General features: G+C 33.6%; 3 protein-coding genes across 10 annotated transcripts; all 3 read right to left on the reverse strand.

Annotated features, from left to right (window-relative positions):
- Window positions 1–2621: 2621 nt before the first annotated feature.
- LOC108320763 (DEAD-box ATP-dependent RNA helicase 37) lies at window positions 2622–9218 on the reverse strand. Of its 8 annotated transcripts, none has more exons than XM_017552284.2 (8): window positions 9143–9218; window positions 8862–8925; window positions 8003–8740; window positions 7793–7876; window positions 7463–7705; window positions 6976–7143; window positions 6198–6311; window positions 2622–3636 (listed from the first exon to the last, which is right to left on the reverse strand). In XM_017552284.2, the coding sequence occupies exons 3-8, from the start codon at window positions 8684–8686 to the stop codon at window positions 3148–3150; spliced, it is 1782 nt and encodes a 593-aa protein (XP_017407773.1). In that variant the 5' UTR covers window positions 8687–8740; window positions 8862–8925; window positions 9143–9218; the 3' UTR covers window positions 2622–3147. The 8 variants fall into 8 exon arrangements, with proteins under 8 accessions (XP_017407773.1, XP_017407770.1, XP_052729847.1 ...); XM_017552281.2 differs by having other exon boundaries at window positions 8846–8925; window positions 9143–9215; XM_052873887.1 differs by having other exon boundaries at window positions 8858–8925; window positions 9143–9214.
- A 1867-nt stretch (window positions 9219–11085) lies between these two features.
- On the reverse strand, window positions 11086–13415 carry LOC108320748 (pentatricopeptide repeat-containing protein At5g39980, chloroplastic). The gene has a single exon (XM_017552265.2). It carries the CDS (start codon window positions 13271–13273, stop codon window positions 11243–11245), a length of 2031 nt encoding a protein of 676 aa, XP_017407754.1. The 5' UTR covers window positions 13274–13415; the 3' UTR covers window positions 11086–11242.
- Window positions 13416–14657: 1242 nt separating this feature from the next.
- LOC108320759 (phytoene synthase 2, chloroplastic) lies at window positions 14658–16649 on the reverse strand. Its single transcript, XM_017552273.2, has 6 exons — window positions 16258–16649; window positions 16125–16175; window positions 15836–16008; window positions 15506–15741; window positions 15232–15424; window positions 14658–14990 (listed from the first exon to the last, which is right to left on the reverse strand). The coding sequence occupies exons 1-6, from the start codon at window positions 16580–16582 to the stop codon at window positions 14805–14807; spliced, it is 1164 nt and encodes a 387-aa protein (XP_017407762.2). The 5' UTR covers window positions 16583–16649; the 3' UTR covers window positions 14658–14804.
- Between the last annotated feature and the right edge of the window lie 3468 nt (window positions 16650–20117).

The following is a 20117-nucleotide window of genomic DNA, read 5'->3' on the forward strand; positions in this document are numbered from 1 at the left end:
CTTCATCAAGTCTCTTTGCATAATTTATTTTAATTTTATCATGTGAATAGTTCATTTTTAATTGAAAAACATGACGTAGTATTTTTCACATATCAGAGGTATACTTTCAAATAGGAAAAAAATCTAATAATCAAAGCGAAAATAATGAAGGTAATGAGAATGACAAATGATAGTCGAGTTACACCACCTCTTCACATATCTATTGAACATAACTTCAAAAAATTACTTTCTAGTACCGATTCTCATAAATAATTCTTTTACCATTTATTGTTCCAACGTTATTATATATCATTTGCATTTTTTTACTTAATCTAACAATCTTATTTCTTTTATTTACTCCTATTTTTTTATAACAAAGTTTATAAATTACATAGTGTGTTTTTTCAACACAGACAACAAAATAAAATAAATAATATATAAATACATTCAACATAGAAAAGAAAAAAAGATAAAACAACCAAAGAGTGTCCAAACCTAGTTGTCTAGTGTCCTGACGCCAAGCAAGCACCAGTTCATCCAGCGAGCAGATCTAGTCGCTTAGTGAAAGCTCAAACAGAGAGCTCCTTTAGCCTTCAAAACCCACTGCGAAAACATTCCAAATACTCGCCCAGCCACTGCAAAATTTTGCAAAACACCAATTATGCAGAGTTTGCACCCTCTCAATCTCACATGTCCTCCTATCTTATGCACCTCTACCAACTTCTACCACTTTCATTTGGTATTCTAAGCTTCAATTAACCTATCCAAGTATATATGATCCAACTTAAATAAGTTTAAACTCATTTCAACATGAAATTCCAATTCAAGTCAACTAAAATACCACTATATGGACCATAAATCAATTCTACAAATTTTAACACATAACTTAACTACTTAGAACAAGTCCAAAATAACCCAACAACAGACCCCAATCACTTTTGTTCTTCAATTGCTACACCAAATTCATGTAATTAATCTTCACAACATCAATCATGCACAACATCAGATAAATCTACAACTGAATCATACTAAGCATCAAGCATCACACAACTAATTAAATTCATTAAAAAAACACAATGAACACTAGAACAAATAATGCAATTATACTCAATCAACATACTATTCCAGCCACTATCAATCATACTCGTAAATTTCAAAATTAAAGAATAATCACTAGCTTCCCTTACCTTAAAAGAATGCTACTAAGCTCTATACTCACACAACCCTTGCTTCAAACTCAAGAACTCTAGACACATCTACAAATCACAAAATTATGATTAAAGTGAGTCCCTAGAACTTCTAATCAGCAAAGAACTAGAAAAGATAAGGAGACGACACATGCGATAAACTTCAAGTTGCATGTCTCTTAAATTACGAATTTAAGAAAAAAGATTACTTTCTCTAGAAGGAAAACTGCTCGGATGATAATGGAGAATACAATGCTGTGATATCTTAGAAGCATCCTGATCGTCAAACAAATGATTAAAGAGTTAGAAATCTTAGAGAGAAGGAAAGGAAACTCAGAGAAAGACTTTTAGAGAAATGATGAGTATTTTAGATAATGAGACGAGTTTATGAAATTGTATTTATATTATTAAATTATTTTAACATTAAAATATTTTGTCTCATTATTTTAAAACACTTATCAACTCTAATATTCTATTTTCTAGGTTCTTACATTCTATCTCACCTGTTTGTATTTATTAAATATTTATATTGTATTATAAGTTAATAATATATAAAAATTAATTATGTTCATTTATAGAAAAACAAAGAAAATAATAAAAATTACTTGAATGAATGTTGGCAGACTACAAATATAATAAAAAAACAAAATAGAAAAAAGAACTTTGATAGATTTATATAAAATATTTCAACATAACAATTATTTCTAAAAACTCACTTAATTATATTTTTTGAAAATTTAATTAATAATTATATTATAAAGTATTGAATGTATTGAAAACTATGTATAAGATTAATCTTCCTTTGTTGAATATACATATAAAATACTCTATTTATAATAGAAAAAATATGGGCTAAACCCAAAATACAAATAAAAAATGAGAAAGTAGAACATCATATAAGGTCGAAGATTCATTAATTCATTGCCTTAAGATTATTTTTGGTAGAGAGTAGTGTCAATCTTATGTGGTTGACCTCAAATCTCATTGGTGTTATATCTCTTCAATAAATCTCCTACTCGATAGATCCGAGAAGAGGTATCGAGAATCTAAGTTCCACATTATATATATATATATATATATATATATATATAGATTTTAAAATTAAATTTTATAACAAAAAATATTAATCTTTAAATAATATTTAATATTTTAATTTTTGCAATATATATGTCTACATAAAAATGTGACTAGTCATAACATTTTAATTTTCTCCTTTTTCTAAGAGTAATTATTTTAATTATTCCAAATACCTTTTTCAAAAGTTTACAATTTTCATAATATTTTAATTTTTTTCATCCAAATAATCCATGTTATTTTAAAAATTAAAAATAAATCTATTAAATAAATGAAAACTATTCGCAATTACTTCATGAAAACACACTATCAAAGTATGGATATTTCTTTTAACACGTTTATTTGAAAAGAAATCAATGCATTCGTGCAAGAAAAACCATGAACAAACATTTCCACATAAATGTGAAATATAAAGATCCGGAAAGAATAATTTTCATTCATTTCAGTCACTACTAAAATATTACAAAACCTTAGCCCATTAAAATGGGGAAACTCGAAATGACAACATATATTGTGAAGAAACACAAGATGATCAAGAGATAAATAGACACGACTGTAAATAAAAGCCTACAACCTTTCCCTCAGCAAAATAACCACCAAAAATGAAAGGGTACAGATAGTTGTAAAAATGAACTCCTAGTAATATGTTAGTAATCGCCATTGCCAACACCTACTGACACTGCACGACCTCTGCTGATCTGGTAATGATGCCGCACACACCAACATCTCTCTTGGTGATTAGAGTTATAAACCGTACAAAATGATGTTGGATTGACACACCGGGAAGGAAAAAAGTAAATTGAAGAACATGAACTTTGAAAGACAAAAAAGGGAGAAAAATCACCCTATAGGTGTAAGTCTGCACCTAATACCTAAGACACTGTATAATGCTATCAGGGGTTGAAAATCAGTCCCAAGCACTAGTTACCCCAGGACCATATCCTCCACCATAACCACCAGAATTGCCATATCCACCACTGTTGTTTCCTGTACTGTAGTAATCAGAACCACCCCTACTAAAAGAACCTTCTCTTCGAAAGTCACGGCCACCAAATCGGCTTCCTCCTGTTCGACGGTTCCGTCCACCACCAATAGAAGAGCGAGCAGCATACCGTGAGAGCCAATCAGGTACTTCTTGATTCGCTTCTTGCATCAGATCTGCTAAAGGCCTAGCTAGTGATGCATTGTTGTCATTAAAGAACGCAGTTGCAAGGCCTTTCTTTCCTGCTCGCCCTGTTCTTCCAATACGGTGTACATAATCATCAATATCATTAGGAACGTCAAAGTTAACCACATGGGCAACATGAGGAATATCAAGCCCGCGTGCAGCCACATCAGTTGCAACCAAAATGGGGGTGTTGCCAGTTTTAAATGATCTTAATGCCAATTCTCTTTCCTGCAAGCATGGTAAAATAATAAGCCTACATATAGATACACAAACGTAAAAATATTTCAAAAAAGATGATTGCAACAACATTTCACCTTGAGACAGTATGATATTTGCAAGCTTCAGCTTCAAACAGAGAAATTAAACTCAGACTAACTATGCAAGATAACTTTATTCGAAAAAATTAATTCATTACCGAGGACAAATGTGCAGAATAGTCATTTTGAACCCCACTAATCACCATTGCCCACGATAGAAATACAGTGCCCACGATAGAAATACATATTAATTAATGAGAAATGCCTATTAAATTAATGAGAAATGCCTATGGATTTCAAAGATTATGGATGATTTAGTTTGCAGAAAATACAGAAGGTATGCGTAGGAAGGTTCGACACATATATAGATCTCCACAATGGTAAGATATTGTCCGCTTTGGGCTAAACCCTCATGAATTTTCTTTTGACACCACTCCAAAAGATCTCTTACCAATGGAGGTATCTTATGTGTATATAAATCCATGTTCATCTCTTGTTTTATCCAATATGGAACTTTGTTTGTATCCTAACAATCCCTCAAATAAAGGACATCGTCTGAGCCCGTCACCATACTTGAACCATCAACTCTAATACCAATTGTAGGGAGGTTCGACACACATAGATCTCCACAATGATAAAATATTATCCGCTTTGGGTCAAACTCTCACGGATTTGCTTTTAATACCACTACAAAAGGCCTCTTACCAAGGAAGGTATCTTGTGTGTATATAAACTCATATTTTATGTGAAACTTTGTTTGTATCTTAAGAGTATGTGTATTCAAGAACTTGCCCACGAACATGCAAGTTTAGATGAGTTCATGTTCATCTGAGTTTCAAGCGTTCTAACTTGTTCTTGATAGGGAAGTAGACGGACTCATCTGAGTATACAAGTTAAAATTCCTGATTAACAACGATGATAACCTCCATAGTAATCAATCTCAGATTGCAATGCACAGCAGCAAACTCTAAAAATGCCATTACGAGAAGTTAGATGGTAATAATTTTATATATAGGCTTCATTGCCACTTTTAGTCTTCTCATATGTCAACAATGGATAGCTGGGCAGAGCGCCTAAAAATGCTAAAGCAAGAGGTGGGACGACAGCTATTCTGAATAGTTTGTGTACCTATACTGAATTTTTAATATATATATATATATATATATATATACACACACACACATATATATATATATATAAATGTTTTTTTACATTTTTAAGTACATATAGTTTTCTTGTCTTATATAACAATACATATTGTTTAATATTCTTTTTTACTTATTTTATACACATTCCTTATTATAATATTATTTAATTTTATTATTTAGCTTATTCTATTTTTTTGCTATCGCTTTTAATTTACTATAATGTATAATATGCCTTAATTCTTTTATTATTTTGTCCACATTTTATTATTATTATACTAATACTAATTCCAATCTTAGCAAGCCACAGTACTCTCAATAGGCAAGATGAGAAGAGACTTCAGAACAGAAAGGCAATGACTTTAATAGGCATGATTCAACAAGTCCTCCATCAAACTACCCTGCAGAGAGCACACAATCAACAGCCCAAATAGTCGAGTGGCTGCAAAAGTCACTTCTGCCAGTGATTTGCTGGGCTACCACTCCTACTGTAAGCCGCTCAGACATCCAAAATGTACAGTTTGATAGCAGGCCACTCCACCCGCCTATCAGCAATCACGGCGTGATAGCCGGAAGTTGACAACTGAATCGCCCTACTATTGCCATTTCTTGAATTTGGTGTCCCACCAACCCCGTTATTTTAAAATGTACAGTTTTGATCTACCCACTGACTTAACATCCAAAATTTAATAAAAATGCAGGCATATCACTTTATTGCACATCCACTACAAGACTACCATCATGCAAGCCTTTCAATCAAATATTACATGTCAAGTTAACGAATGAACCAAAATTGCACAACTAAAATAATAGAGGGGCCAAAAATTGAAAAATATGAGAACCAAATTTGAGAAATGATAACAAGGGGACCAAAAGTACAAGTGAGCTTAAATATTATAATGCAAAATAAATAATCTATACTACACATAAAAATGACCCCTAACTGTTACCTCTTTCAATCAAATTGTTCAGATTTACTCCTCATTCTCTCCTTTTATTCTATTACGTGTGACTTACAACTGGCTTTTTAAATAGTCTTTATACAAAGGTCCTAACACAGATAAACCTAGGGAAGTCAGATGTCCTCCCCCAACTTTCCAAGACATTAACTCACAACCATCTTTTAAAATGTCTTATGCAAGGCCCTAAGGAAAACCAAGGAAAGTCAGATGTCATCCCCCCACTTTCCACAACATTAACTCTATACACCAGACATGAATAATCATAAGCGTCCAACTCTACTTTCCGAAAGCACCAAACATTATTAAGGCAGAAAAAAAGATGAGAATAGCTGGAGTATGGACCTTGTCCATCAAATATAAATCAAAGTATTAGTCTGGATCTACACACAGATGCAAAAGCAGATATAATTGTACAACAGACTAACCTGTTGTGACCTGTCACCGTGAATAGTAGTTGCTGGAAAACCATTACGACACAACCAATGCTCGAGAGCATCAGCTCCCTTCTTTGTCTCCACAAAAACTAAAGTCAAAGCTTGCTGCAGAAAATAAAATCATCCATGAACTAGGCCTTACATAATTAAGTAATAGTATTTTCCTTGAGAAAATAAACATGTCCATACAATGAGAAAACACAACATCCATTATATAATTTACCACAGAAACAAAAATATATACTAGTAACTGTCAAGAAGTACGAAACATCTGGCACTGCTAGGACAAACAGAAAAGGAGTAGACATTCCAAGTTTTAGACAACAGAATACATGAATCGTGCATTGACCTAAATATTATCATGCAAAACAAGTATACTAGATTGATTGATCAAACATAGTCCAGAAAAACCCATCAAAATTAGGTCCAAACAGTTTCTGTGACAATACTAATCATGATGTTCAATGTAAAAGCTTCTTCAGTCTGCCAGTATACTCTTACATGAGAAGCCGATAGTTAAAGAAAAAAATAACTTCCAACCATAAAACTCAGGAAAACTATGCGTTCTTAGCATAATCCCCATTTCATTGATCTGGAACATCTTCCCAAGACAAAATACATGCATGGATCAGCATTGAGACGCTGATTTGAGTCCAAAACAACTTGAATAAGCCCTCAGAAACAATAATTTCTTTACATTTAATTGCAAAAAACACATAAATTAAGTTTTATACTAGTAAAATACACTTTCTATGAACTGTGAGAATACCTTTCCTTGTACCCCATTTGCCCTCTGCGCATGAAGAAGATCCATGAGGTGACTTCTCTTGTCAGACTCTTGAACGTACTCAACTCTTTGGACAATCAAATCTGTACTTGAGCCCACTCTTCCAACGGCCAGAAAAACATAATTTGAAAGGAAATCAGAGGCCAGTCTCTGCATATTAACAGTAAATACAACAAAATTAAACGATGAGATGAGGAAGCTATACATCCAATAAATAATATTGATTTGGATTACTTGGATGTCTGCCATTTATATCCCAATTAAAATTTGAAATAGAAATTACTTAATTGTAATAGTGCTGATCTTTCCATGAGTAAAGATGAAAGAATTATTAAGGATCAAAAGAAACCTAAATGCAAATATGTGGTGCACATAAACATGAGGAACGAGCATCTTAGATTAATTACAGTTTACAACTAAAATTGTAAGATTAGGCACATCCTCCTGCCCAGCATAGAGAATATTAAACCTGTATCTCTCTTGGAAATGTGGCACTGAACAACATAGTCTGTCTGGCACCTGGTGGAGGCATGTCCATTTGTTCTACAATCTTCCTTATTTGTGGTTCAAAACCCATGTCCAGCATCCTATCTGCCTCATCTAAGGCCAAATATTTGATCATCTGCAATGAAACTCTAGCTCTCTCCAGCAAATCTACCAATCTTCCTGGAGTTGCAACAAGAATGTCCACCCCTCTCTCAAGTTCCCGTAGCTGGAAAATTATATTTAGTTAGGACCTATGCCAACATGTAAATCAACATATTAATATTCAATTGTGGAAAGAACAAGGATTGAAGACCTGCTGGTTTATAGGAGCTCCACCATAGGCAACAACGACCCTGACCCCTGTCTGGTATGAAAACTTCCTAGCCTCTTCAAGTATCTGAAAGGAACGAAAAGAGAGGAAGCATGTGAGATGGAGAGTGTATAGATGGGCAGAGCAGTGGAGGGAATCAAAAAGAGAGGAAGCATGTGAGATGAAGAGTGTATATAATAAGAAAGTACTGACTTGCACGGATAACTCCCTAGTCGGCGAGAGAACAAGGGCAAGTGGATAGACTGTACGGGCACCGCGAGGGGGCCGCAGGGGGGCCTGCCCTTGACCTCTCATAATGCCACTGATAATAGGGAAACAGAATGCTGCAGTCTTTCCGGAACCAGTCTGCGCACAAGCCATCAAATCCCGTCCGCCAAGGGATATGGGTATGGCATGCCGCTGGACCGGCGTTGGTTTAACATATTTGCAGCGTCTAATGTTCTGATTAAGAGCATCGCCCAAGTCAATCTCCGCAAAAGTATTCACAGGTGGGGGCACGTTTTCACCGGTCGTCTCAACGGGAATGTCCTCGTAAGCATCAAAATTAATTCCCATGTTTCCCTGCTCCTCGCCAGAAGCTGCTGCTCCCTCTTCAGCTGCATCCTCCTGATCTTCGAAGGGGTTCACTTCCCGCCGATCCCAAACACCGGTTCTGTTCCCCCAACCGTTTCTGGGCGCACCCCACCGTGATCCGACATTATTATTAGAACTCACATTGGGCGGAGCAGGGGGGGATTCCGTTGATGCTGATGCTGATGCTGCACGGTTCCTCAGATGCGGAGGCACATAAACAGGCCGCGTCGGAGCTGTGGAGTTGGATGTTCCCGCATTTTCAGAGGCGGAATTCGCAGCCAAATCAGCCCACGATGTTGGCATGCTTGCCCTGTGTAGTGTGCTTCCTTCCAAAGGATCACGATTCACGCCCCCAGCCTGCAATTGAAACAATCACATTACATAACAATGGTGCAGAGAGAGGAGGTGAATGATCGAATGGATGAATGAGTGAGATAGAAGAGCATAGAGAAGAGAAACAACCTGCCTACCTACCTACCTGTCTGTATTGGGAAGACTAAAACCCTCAAGTGTAGACGATCGTTGACGAGGATGAAGAAACCCTAAACGCCACACACAACACGCCTTCAAACTTGGATGCGATAGATACAAAAATATCTTTTCTGCCTAAGAATGCGCCTTCTCTCTCTCCCTTATTTCACATTATTTTCTTTTTTTTTTCTTTTTCCATTTTTATTTTTTTATTTATAACGTATGAATGTAAATAAAAGGCTCTTTCTGTTTAAGCTTCAAAGTTCAAATGAAGGCTTTCAACCCTACCTGATGAGATGCGATACGCTGCTTTGCGGCTGCTGCTGCGGCTGAGGCTGCTGTAAATCTCAACTTACTATTCCATTCTATTCTTAGTTGTCTTCCAGTCACCGATATTAGCATAAATTTTTTACTGCCTAAACTCTGCTAATCCCCCTAACCCTCTTCTTCACTAATTTCCTTTCCATTTCACTCTTGTTTTTTACAGTCATTTTTAATTAACATCTAACATTTTTAAATTTAAAATTTCTCACCTTTAATTCATTTCTGATACTTTTAGTAGAGGATAAACTTGAGGAAGTGATCAATAATTATTTTTAAAAAAAGTAAGTTATTTGAATTAAAAGAAAAATAAAAAATATACAAAACATTGAGTGAAAAATTTATGAAATTGTATTATTTGATTAATATAATGGTTAAAAAAATGTTTTAATAAAAACAAGTCGAAGATAACTAATTTGTCTATTTTGTAGAAATGATTATTATTATTACTATTTAAATTATTATTATTATTTTAAATTATCATAATTATGATTATTATAATAATATTGTTATGGTTATAATTATTAATCATATTATTAGTATTATTATTAATAAAATGATCATTATTAACATATCTTTATGTGGTTCAGTTCATGATGTATAGATATTTTTTATCACTTTGTTATTGGTCAATTTTTTAGGGTTAAATGTTTACTTCGTCTCCATGTTAAGAGATGAATTTCTGTTTAGTAAGCGGTTTTAAAAATGAAGACATTAGTCCTATGTTATGAAAAATATATGAATAACATCCACAGAGAAGGAACAAGTTGACTTAACGTCGTTGCTCTCAACATAGGACCCAATGTCTTCATTTTTAAAACCGCGTACTAAACAGAAATCCAACTCTTAACATGAGGACCAAACAAGCATTTAAGCCATTTTCTTAATACAATAGTCATAAAATGAAAATCATTAACCCATATGAAATCAAAATTAACTATTATAACCATAGTAAATATAGTTACAGATTACAGTCTTTCTTTCATAAATAAATCTTGTGAAATATCTAAATGAAGATAAATTTTATGAAATAGTAAAAGCAATAAAATAAATAATGGGTACAATAATATATATATATATATATTTATATATAAAGTATTTTTATTTTCGCTATTCAATCATTGAAATATTATGAAAAAAAAACTCAATACAGTATTAGTTTAAATTGAGAAATAAAAAAAATGATAATAATAAACACAAATAAAATTCAATTAATATTCATTAAATCAATTTATTTAAATAAAATAATCGGTTCAAATAAAAAATACATAACAATTTTAAAATAAATAGAAATAGTAAAAAGATTAGTTATTTAGAAACACATAATTAAATAATAATATAATTTTCTTAAAAATATAAATTTTATCACTTGATTTTACTAAACATTTTAAAATCAATAATAAACTAGCTTATAAGATGGAAAGCTAGTGATAGTCTACTAATCAACTTATAAGTTAGGTTTTCGGTCAAACCCTTTTCTCTCTTATAACTATAATTAAAGTATTTGAAAATTTACTCATAATATAGGCAATTTAATTCTAAATTCTGTTAACTATTCTTAGACAAATAGTAATTCTATAACAACATAATGTTGTATTTCAAAAATAAATAGTAAGCTGCATCAACATATCATCACCTCCAAGAATGTAATAGAGGAAAAAGAAAAAAACTCCCCATGCTCAATTAATAAAAATTATCGTAAATGGTCTGTCTGACTAACAAAACCGAAATTCCAGCACAAATAACTTTGTAGCGCCTTCCTAAGCACAGCCATGATTTCCGCAGAGAAACACAGTCATACTTTTGCAGAAAGAGCGGCTCCACTTTCAGTAGAGAAGAGGCATCAAGAACATTTTAAAAGACAATCCAAAAGGACACATTAAAAAATGAAGATTGCAAATAAGCCAGAGTTGCAATGATTAATTCCCAGGATGCTGCTATTCCGAATATGCGTCTTGGTGAATATTACATATATACATGACACTTAATATGAGAGGTTTTCTGATCATTTTAGGGCTAAAAGAATGGTCATCAACAAGTTACAGAGGGGAAGGCGGATACACACTACTAAGTATGATCGTGACTTCTGATTGCTCTTTGGTTCATCCTATTCATGACTCGGGAAGCATCGTTAAGTCTATCTGCTCGCTCATAAATGCTAGCAACAACAAGATGCAACTCCTTCTTATTGACATTAGGATTTGAATCCAGCTCCTCAAACAATGACTCTACCATCATGAAATCCTTTCTTGCACCATATAGACTCAGCATCTGGAAATGAACTTCATCTGGAAAAACACACCCTTCCTGGTGCATCTGTCTATATAAAGCATCTGCTTTATCAAATTCACGCAGCTTTCCAAAAGCATTCAGCACGAGAGCAATAACATCAGAATCAGGAAAATATCCAACCTGTCTCATCTTCTCAAACACTTCAACGACATTGCTGTACTTTTTGTTCTTAGAGAAAAGATTAATCATGCACCCAAACACAGATATATCTTTAACTTCTCCAGCATCAAAAGCCTGACGAAAAACCCAGGTAGCCTCTTCAACTCTACCAGCTCTGGCAAGAATTGCAATTGCAGTCTCCCTGGGAATGTTGTCCGGTCTCTTAAGCTCATGCAGCAGACGCTTGGCATGAGCAACTAAACCTGCCCTCTCGTAGGCTACAATCATTGTCTGGTAAAGAACCTCGTCAATTCGAACTCCTGAACTCCTTAATTTTTGAAACAAGATAGCTGCGCGGTCCAGTTTGCCTGCCTTTTCCCAAATGGATATTATGGTCGAGTAAGTGATGGCATTGGGTTCAATACCCCTTTTCTTCATTTCTTGAACGAGATTGGTAGCTTTCTCGTGCTCAAGGGTCTTACCATAGATATGAATCATAGTGTTGTAAGTGACAACATTCTGCGGTACATCTTTACTCTGCATCAAGCGAAACAGGTGGATGGCTTCCCCAAATAGCTCAGCCTCTCCATAAACCCTCAAGAGCGTATTGTAGCTAACCACATTGGGTTGAATCCCCATTTTCCTCATGCTCCAGAAGAGGCGATCCGCTTCCTTGGGCATGTGAAGCTGGCCATAAACATCAATCATGATGTTACAGGTGGTGAGATCAAGCGGGCATTTGGCTTCATTCATTTGAGAGAACAGAGAAAGCGCTTCAACAAACTTTTGATTGTCAACGTAGATGGCAAGAAGAGTGGAATAGCTGACGGTGTCGGGTTGAACAGCATTGTCGGCCATCTCTTGAAGAACAAGGCGAGCCTCGCGGAAGAGCTTGGCTTTTCCAAATACATTGATCATGGAGTTATAGGCAATGAGGTCGGGGGTAATGGTAGAGGCTTTCAATCTGGTGAAGATGGAAATGGCCTTGGAATAATCGCACAACTTGCGGGCAAGGTCGATCAAATTACTGTAGAGGACAAGGTCGCCGGAAACGTTGTCTTGCTCCATCTGCTGGAGCCAAAAGAGAGAAGAATCAAACAAGCCGTGTTTGGCGAAAGAAGTGATGAGGGTGGAGTAGGTGTACCTATCGGGGGAAAGGCCCTTGTGGCGCATTTCGTCGAACAGGCCGTGGGCGAGGTGCCACTGCTTGGCCCGAAGGACGTTGCGGAGGACGACGTTGTAGGCGAAGAGGGAAGGGGAATAGAGGGCCTTTTCGTTTATCCAATCGAGAAGGGCAAGAGTGCGTTGCCAATCGGGCTCGCGGGAGAGCAGGGAAACCATGAAGCGAATAGACAGCTGCCTCCCGCTGTAGGGGGACATCACCGCATACAGTTCATCCTCGTTCTGGGTCTCCCCAATTGCCGCTAATAACTCTTCCATGTCCACACTGCGGTCCAAGCACGTACCTTGTTGTTGCCTTCTGCGGCCACCTTCCCTGGGAATGGGAGAGGAACAAGCAGATCCACATGTTCGGCTCCACACATCTTTAGCCATAGCACAAGTGGCGGTGGCCGCACTTAAATGGCTTATGCCATTCCCAACCCTCTTTTTGGCTATGGTATTGGAATAACAACAAACAAGTGATATTGAAGAAGAAGATGAAGGATAGCACAGAAGCAGAAGGATAGAACCTGATACCGTGCACATCTTCAATCAGCTCTATGCTTACTAATCGTTGGTTTGGTCTTGTCATGTATGGAACATCTCTATCTCTATTCTCTATCTGTCTCTGCTGCTTACCTATAAAGACCAATAGGCCTCACTGAAATTCCACCCCATACACCCTTTACATTTGATTTGTTGTCCGTGTACTAAAAAAAATGAAAAATGTCTTTTTAACCATTTTTTTTTATAATTTTTTTACGACATCTTATCCTATACCGTTTCAAATATATGAATTAAATTGTTAAAATATCATGGGTAAAAATAAAATTTCACAGTCATTTTTTCCAAAAGTAAAATGAATCAACCTCCATTCATAAGTTAAATTTATTTATTTATCTCAACTTATATAATTAAAAGTATACAGTATTTAAAATGATTTTATTTTACATTTATTTTATACCCTGCCAAGTCAACGACCATTGTTTTGGTTATGGACATGCCCTTCTTGAAACTAAAGACCCTCTTTCATTTTCAAGTTTTGTAGTTGTAGCAGCGATTACCATGTACACCATCACCATCTATCACCGTTTTCTGCGTCCATTAACGCACCTCCTTCGTCCTCTTCCAAACTAAACACCCACAACACTCGCTCTCTCTTCTTCTCAAACATCCTTCTAAATCCCAACTTTTGCAACAACTCCACTCTCACAATTGTCTCCTCTGTCGTCCTTCAAAATGGGCTATTGCAGATGTACTTAAGTTGGGGTCTTTTAGTTGAAGCCGCTCAAGTGTCCTACCAAATGTCGCAGAGGAACTTAGTTTCTTGGAATGTTTTAATTAATTATTGCTAACTTGATTTTTCTGTGTTTAGTCAGATGCATGCTCCAGTTCAGTGTCATGGACTCGTGTTATTGATACCCACAGACAAAAAGTCAGGTGTCAAAAAAACTTTTCCATTAAGATAGAAAGTTGATGCGTTGACAGCCACTCAATTTTACATAAGCGCTCAAGTTACGCATTAAGGACGCTCACAAGTCAAGAGATATTATAGGTAAGATAATTTCCTTTAAACTTCCTGGCTACAATACAGTCTAAATGATATACAAGTGTTACACCTGAAATAGATGATTGTTGTTCTGCCTTTCATTCTTTGGAGTAGGTGGTCGTGGTAATTCTGAACACAGGCTAGCTAGTCAACTTACCACAATATATACCCATTGACAATTTGGCATGTCATTGCCCTTTGCTTCAGACATTCTAAAGTAGCTCCAGGCATCAAAATTTTGGTAAAACGTGCTACAACTTACTTCATGCGTCCGCAAATCCTTTGTCTATACGTATTAGTTGAAAAGCTTAAAAAAATACTTATATTGTTGATTGATGTTGTGTTTGTGAGGATAAAGAAAAGTGGAAATGTTGCATCATCGTGGAAGTTGACGGTTGCAAAGGACACGCATTCATATTGGTTTAGAATTTATTTCAGTACTTTCTTTCCAATTGTCTGTACAAGGAAGCCAAGTATATGTCATTGGGTACGTATTTGGCATACAAACAATTTCAGGATACCAGTTTGCTAAATAAGCCTTGTCAAAGAAGGACGAAATTTCGTTTTGTAATTTGAAAGAGATCTAGTGTAAGCTTCAGGCAACGTAAAAAATTTCTTAGCTCGTCCCACATGAGCTCGTTTAGTCAAATTGTCGTAGTCGTTGTCTTCAATTGCATCTAGGATCTTACGATACAATATTAACGAGGACCAAACCTGCATACCACACACGGAGAATAATCAGCATATGATACAATATGTCTAAACTATTTTCAGGGACTTTACGTTCTTAATTCTCTTAACAATAACAGAGCAACTTCATGTTTGTATGCATGGCAATCCTAAGCTATCCTAGCTTTTCTATGCTATTTGCATGAATTTCATTTAGTGGAATATGGGATGACAAAATGCATTATTCTTTCAGCGTACCAATACAATAACATGCAGGTTCACCTACCGGCCAACGGCTGGCCTTTTCAAGCTGAGAAACTCCTTCTTCTGCCCGGTTGAAGTAGAATCTTGCCCTCGTAATTTGATGTTTCATAAACTTTCTCCATCTTTCACTCACATTTCTTGAAAACACATCCTTGTCACATAATCCAAACTGGGCTAGTTCGTCTTGGGGAAGATACACTCTACCTCTTAATGCACTGATTAAAACAGTAAGGTCATGAAGTAATATATCGGTTTTATTTTTACATGTAATAATATAGTAATTACGAGAAACTTACTCCTCTCCCACGTCTCTAAGAATGTTGGTGAGTTGATTTCCTATACCCAGATATAGTGCAGCATCATATACACTTTGTACAGGGACAACCGACTCCTGTGCGATACCCATTATTGGAACAGTCATTAAGCCAACAGTTCCCGCCACATAGTAACAATAAAGATATAGCTCCTGGAAATTGTTGTAGCGAGCTTTCCTCGTATCCATTCTCATTCCTAGTATCATGTCTCTGAAAGGCTGTAATTAGTGCAGCAGAGGAGTAGAATTCATCAGATAGATCTCAGTCATGAATATGTAATTCATGATGATAACATAAGGAGTAATTAATGACCTTGATATCCAAGGGAAACTTGGAGAGGGTATCAGTAAGAGCAGCATCAAGCATATCATAGGGATGCCCATTGAAAATGTCGTGCAATCTATCTTCCCATCTATCAAGAACAGCAGAGCTCATATACGCAGCGTTAGGACCATCAACCAGCTCATCCGTCCTCCTGCACCAAACTGCAGAGAGAGAATAAGCTACCGTTTCACTAAAGGTTTCACCATGCCAAAACAACCTCCTTGTTTTCAATTTTCTCCTATCTTTTAGTATTGTCATGTAATTATTTTTTTCTTACCATAAATTGCCCATATAGCTTTCTGTCTTTCTTCCGTCATAAGCAAGGTTCCTGTTTATAGTCAAGCCAGGTAAATCACACAAGAAACATGTTAATTGAAACAATCTGCAAGTAAGAAAAGAATCTAGAATACCTAGATAGAAGGTCTTGGCGTATTCGGCGCAGATATTTCTGCACATTTCATAGGCGTCATTCAGAAAAGTTGAATGAAACTGTATATTAGGCTTGCTACAAGGACTAATAATTTGAGTCTGCCTGTGAACAACCTCTTGTACGTGTAAATCCGTTAGAGGAAATCCTTGCTTCGATAATTGCCTTCTCTGCTGGGGATTGGGAGCCACGGTTATTTCTGACCTTGTAACACTAAATCTTCTTCTGCTACGACATGCTTTCTTATTGCTCACACTCATGGAAAAAGGCTTTACTGTCACCGAAGAAAATGATAAACTCATCACCATTTTTCTATTCTCAAGCTAGCACCTTGTATTGTACTTTACTTGGGATCGTGCTGCTATATAAGTCAATGTGAAGGAGCCTATCATCAATTATATAATTATCTTTTCTTTCTATATAAGCTATGGTTGTAATTTTTATAATTACTGTGTAAACATCAACCATTTGAATGGCAATTTGGTGTAATATAGAATATTCTTATAAGATTGATGCTTCATATTGCATTTCAGTCTTGACATCTGGCTAACGAATGAAACAACGGAATTTGTATAATAAAGTTAGTGACCTAGTTTGTGCATTAAACAAAGTTGTAGAATATTTGTTTATTTATGCGTCACATAGTTTGGTTTGAGCAAGAACGGGACTTTCAAAGATGCTGGTTTTGTCTTTTAAAAGGCCACCTAAATTTTCTACTGCATTTGTGTCTTCTAGTTAAGTTGGTTGCAAAGAATCTTAGTCACCCGTGATGCCTTCCCCTCTTGCATTATCCCTTTCCAGGGCTTCGCATTTTGGTAATTTAATTTTTTTTTCTGAAAAATATACTTTATAAAATATAAAAATAAGAAAATTATTTTCTTATTATCTGAAATCAAAATACCTTCTGAATTATGTAATTTAATTTTTTTTTTCATAACTTTCTTCACCTTTTGCAAATCAATTTTCACTCCCAATTTACATTTGTATAATGAAAAATATATTTTCACACGTTTATACATTCATTTAATATATTATTTTTTATTCTCCTTTTATAAAAACTATGTTTCACTAAGTGTGTCATTTTATCAAAGTCTGTTAGAAAGTGGGTTTTAAGCCTAATTCATCTTCACAAAACCTACTTGTAAGATGAGTGGTCCAATAGTAGTCCGACAATGGGTGGGATAGAAATGTCCAAGAAACAAGAAGTATCGCTAACTCTAACCATAACTCTAATAACATGTTGGAAAGTGGACTGAAAGCCTAACTCAACCCCACAAAACATACGTGTAATATGAGGTTTGCACCTCAGTTATATATTATAATTTAGCTTTATCTCTAGTCGATGTAAGACTTCCAATCTAGCTTGTATAATTTAAAAATTATTTTTTACTAAAAAGAGGAAAAACATAGTTTCTTTTATATGCATAAGATTTACAAAAAGTGCAGGAAGAAAATGCCTTCTAGAAGAACCTGCCTTTTTAATGGCCTATTCCACCATTTCGTTATTATAATGTCATAATTGTATGAAATTAATCTGTACAAAAATTTATAACGTGAGAAAAAGATAGAAACATTACACATATTTAAGATTATAATGGATGGAAAATATAATGTATATGTAGTTGTATGAATAATATAAATCTATATTTACAATTTTTTAAGTTAAATTTATATAACTTTTTAGTACAAAATATATTTTTATGACGATTTTTATATTGATTATAATTTATTTGATATATAATTAATAAAGTGACGTAATTATAAATATTATAAAACTTTCTTTATTGATTGGATTCACAATTTGTATAGAAAATAATACATTAATCTATTAAAACTATTGGATGTAGAATGATTAGGAAAAGACCATTCAATAAGGGTCACTGGTAAATAGATTTTTCTATTTTGTTTATAGATGACATATTTTCTTATCGTAAGATTTTTTATATTAGTTGTGATTTTAACTAGTATTCGTATAAAAAGTGAAAAGTAAAAACCTTTTACACTGTTGACTGATGAATAGAAAAACTTTTTTTAACCACAGTAAAACGACTTTCAGGCACTAATGTCTTTATTTAGCAATTTATTAGATAAATATTTTGCACAATTACTTGTCATGGCCTGTAAAGTTAAACAATTACTTATATGTAAATGCTTTCTGTCCTTAAAACCGTTTATTTTAAACAAATAATAAAATGTGAAAACTAAAGAATAAAATGCACATACATGATTTTTCTGAATAAAATTCCAAAAGAAAAAAACTCAAGATAAAATATTCATATGCATTAAAATGACCTTTATAAGTATTTGATGATAAAAATTATATTAAAACTAAATTATATAAATAAACTTAAAAAGAATAGATATGTATCTTTCAAATGTCACACTTCAATCAAAATATCTCATTTCACATAGCAGAGACAAAAGAAAAAGAAAAATAAAATAATAATAATAATAATAATAATAATAATAATAAAAATAAGAATAATAAGTCAGATATAGATATAAAAATATTAATCAAACCCAAAAATTATAATAACAAAAAATAATAATACAAGATAAAAAATAAACGAGAAAAGAAGTAGAAATAACTTGGATTGAAACAGATAAAAACACAAAGTCAATAGCAAATCATTGAAGGGACTAGGGATGGCCATGGCTCCCCAAATTTTTTGAATTTTTTAGTATATGAAAATTTTATTTTTTGAAAACTTTTAAATTATATGTAGTATATGAAATTTTGATCTTTTCAAATGTTTTAAATTATAAGAGTATATATTAGGAATTAATGGAAATTAAATTATTTATCTTGTTATTTATTTTATAAAGCATAACATTTAATGTTAATAAATAATAAAATACAAAATCAAACATAATAAAGTATAAAAAATTAATAAGATATTTTTTTTGTTTTCCATTATCTTTTAAGTTTCTTACACATTGCACTTCTCTCCCATTCTATTTTGTTTTCTTTTGTTTATGAAAAAAAAAGTTAAACACAAACTCATTATTTTTTCCTTTCATTTCTTATATGCTTTCTTCCATTCTTAAAAGGGAAATAAGTAATTATCTCTTATTACTTGATAGTGAAACATTAGTTTAATAGCTAATAATATTTTTTATCTCATAAATATTTTGTATATTTATTTTTTATGAATATAGAAGAAAAACTAATGAACAATGTATTTTTTTTTCATAACCTATTTTTAATTGTGGTTTGATTATCATATTTTTTTTTAGTATTTATGTCCTCAATTTTTTATTAGATTATGATAAATTATCTTTTAGTTTTATATTTTTTTAAAACATAGGTATATTGATGAAAAATAAAAGAATAAATTTATCATTTAAAAGTGATAAAAGAAGAACTATCCATGAAAACAAACACATGACAAATTCAATCTTGCAATAACATGAAAATCAAAGATATTTTACTTCATTGATCATTTAATTCAACTTATTTAAACTCTTTTTGTTTTTATGGCCATAGCAGAATGTATTCTACAATAAAAATCATAAAAACAAGATTGTAAAATAAAATGAATTATAAATTTCTTCTCAACAATATAATTATTTACATTGAAAAAGAACTAAAAATTTTAATTCTGATTCAATTACTAATGAGTTCAAGAACATAAAAGAAGAACAATCTTTTAAAAGTGTGATTGTTTTATAGTTACAACTATACTAAATTATGTATTCATTTTTATTGTATTACTATTGGTAATTAAATATATTGCATGTCAAAAAAACAATTCACATGTAAACTTCTTATACACATGAAAGTAATTTAAATATATTCATAACAGATATATTATATAATTTTATCTCTGACTGTTGTAATAA

The sequence above is a fragment of the Vigna angularis genome, chromosome 2 (genome assembly GCF_016808095.1).
Source record: "Vigna angularis cultivar LongXiaoDou No.4 chromosome 2, ASM1680809v1, whole genome shotgun sequence".
In the NCBI taxonomy this organism is placed as follows: domain Eukaryota; kingdom Viridiplantae; phylum Streptophyta; class Magnoliopsida; order Fabales; family Fabaceae; genus Vigna; species Vigna angularis.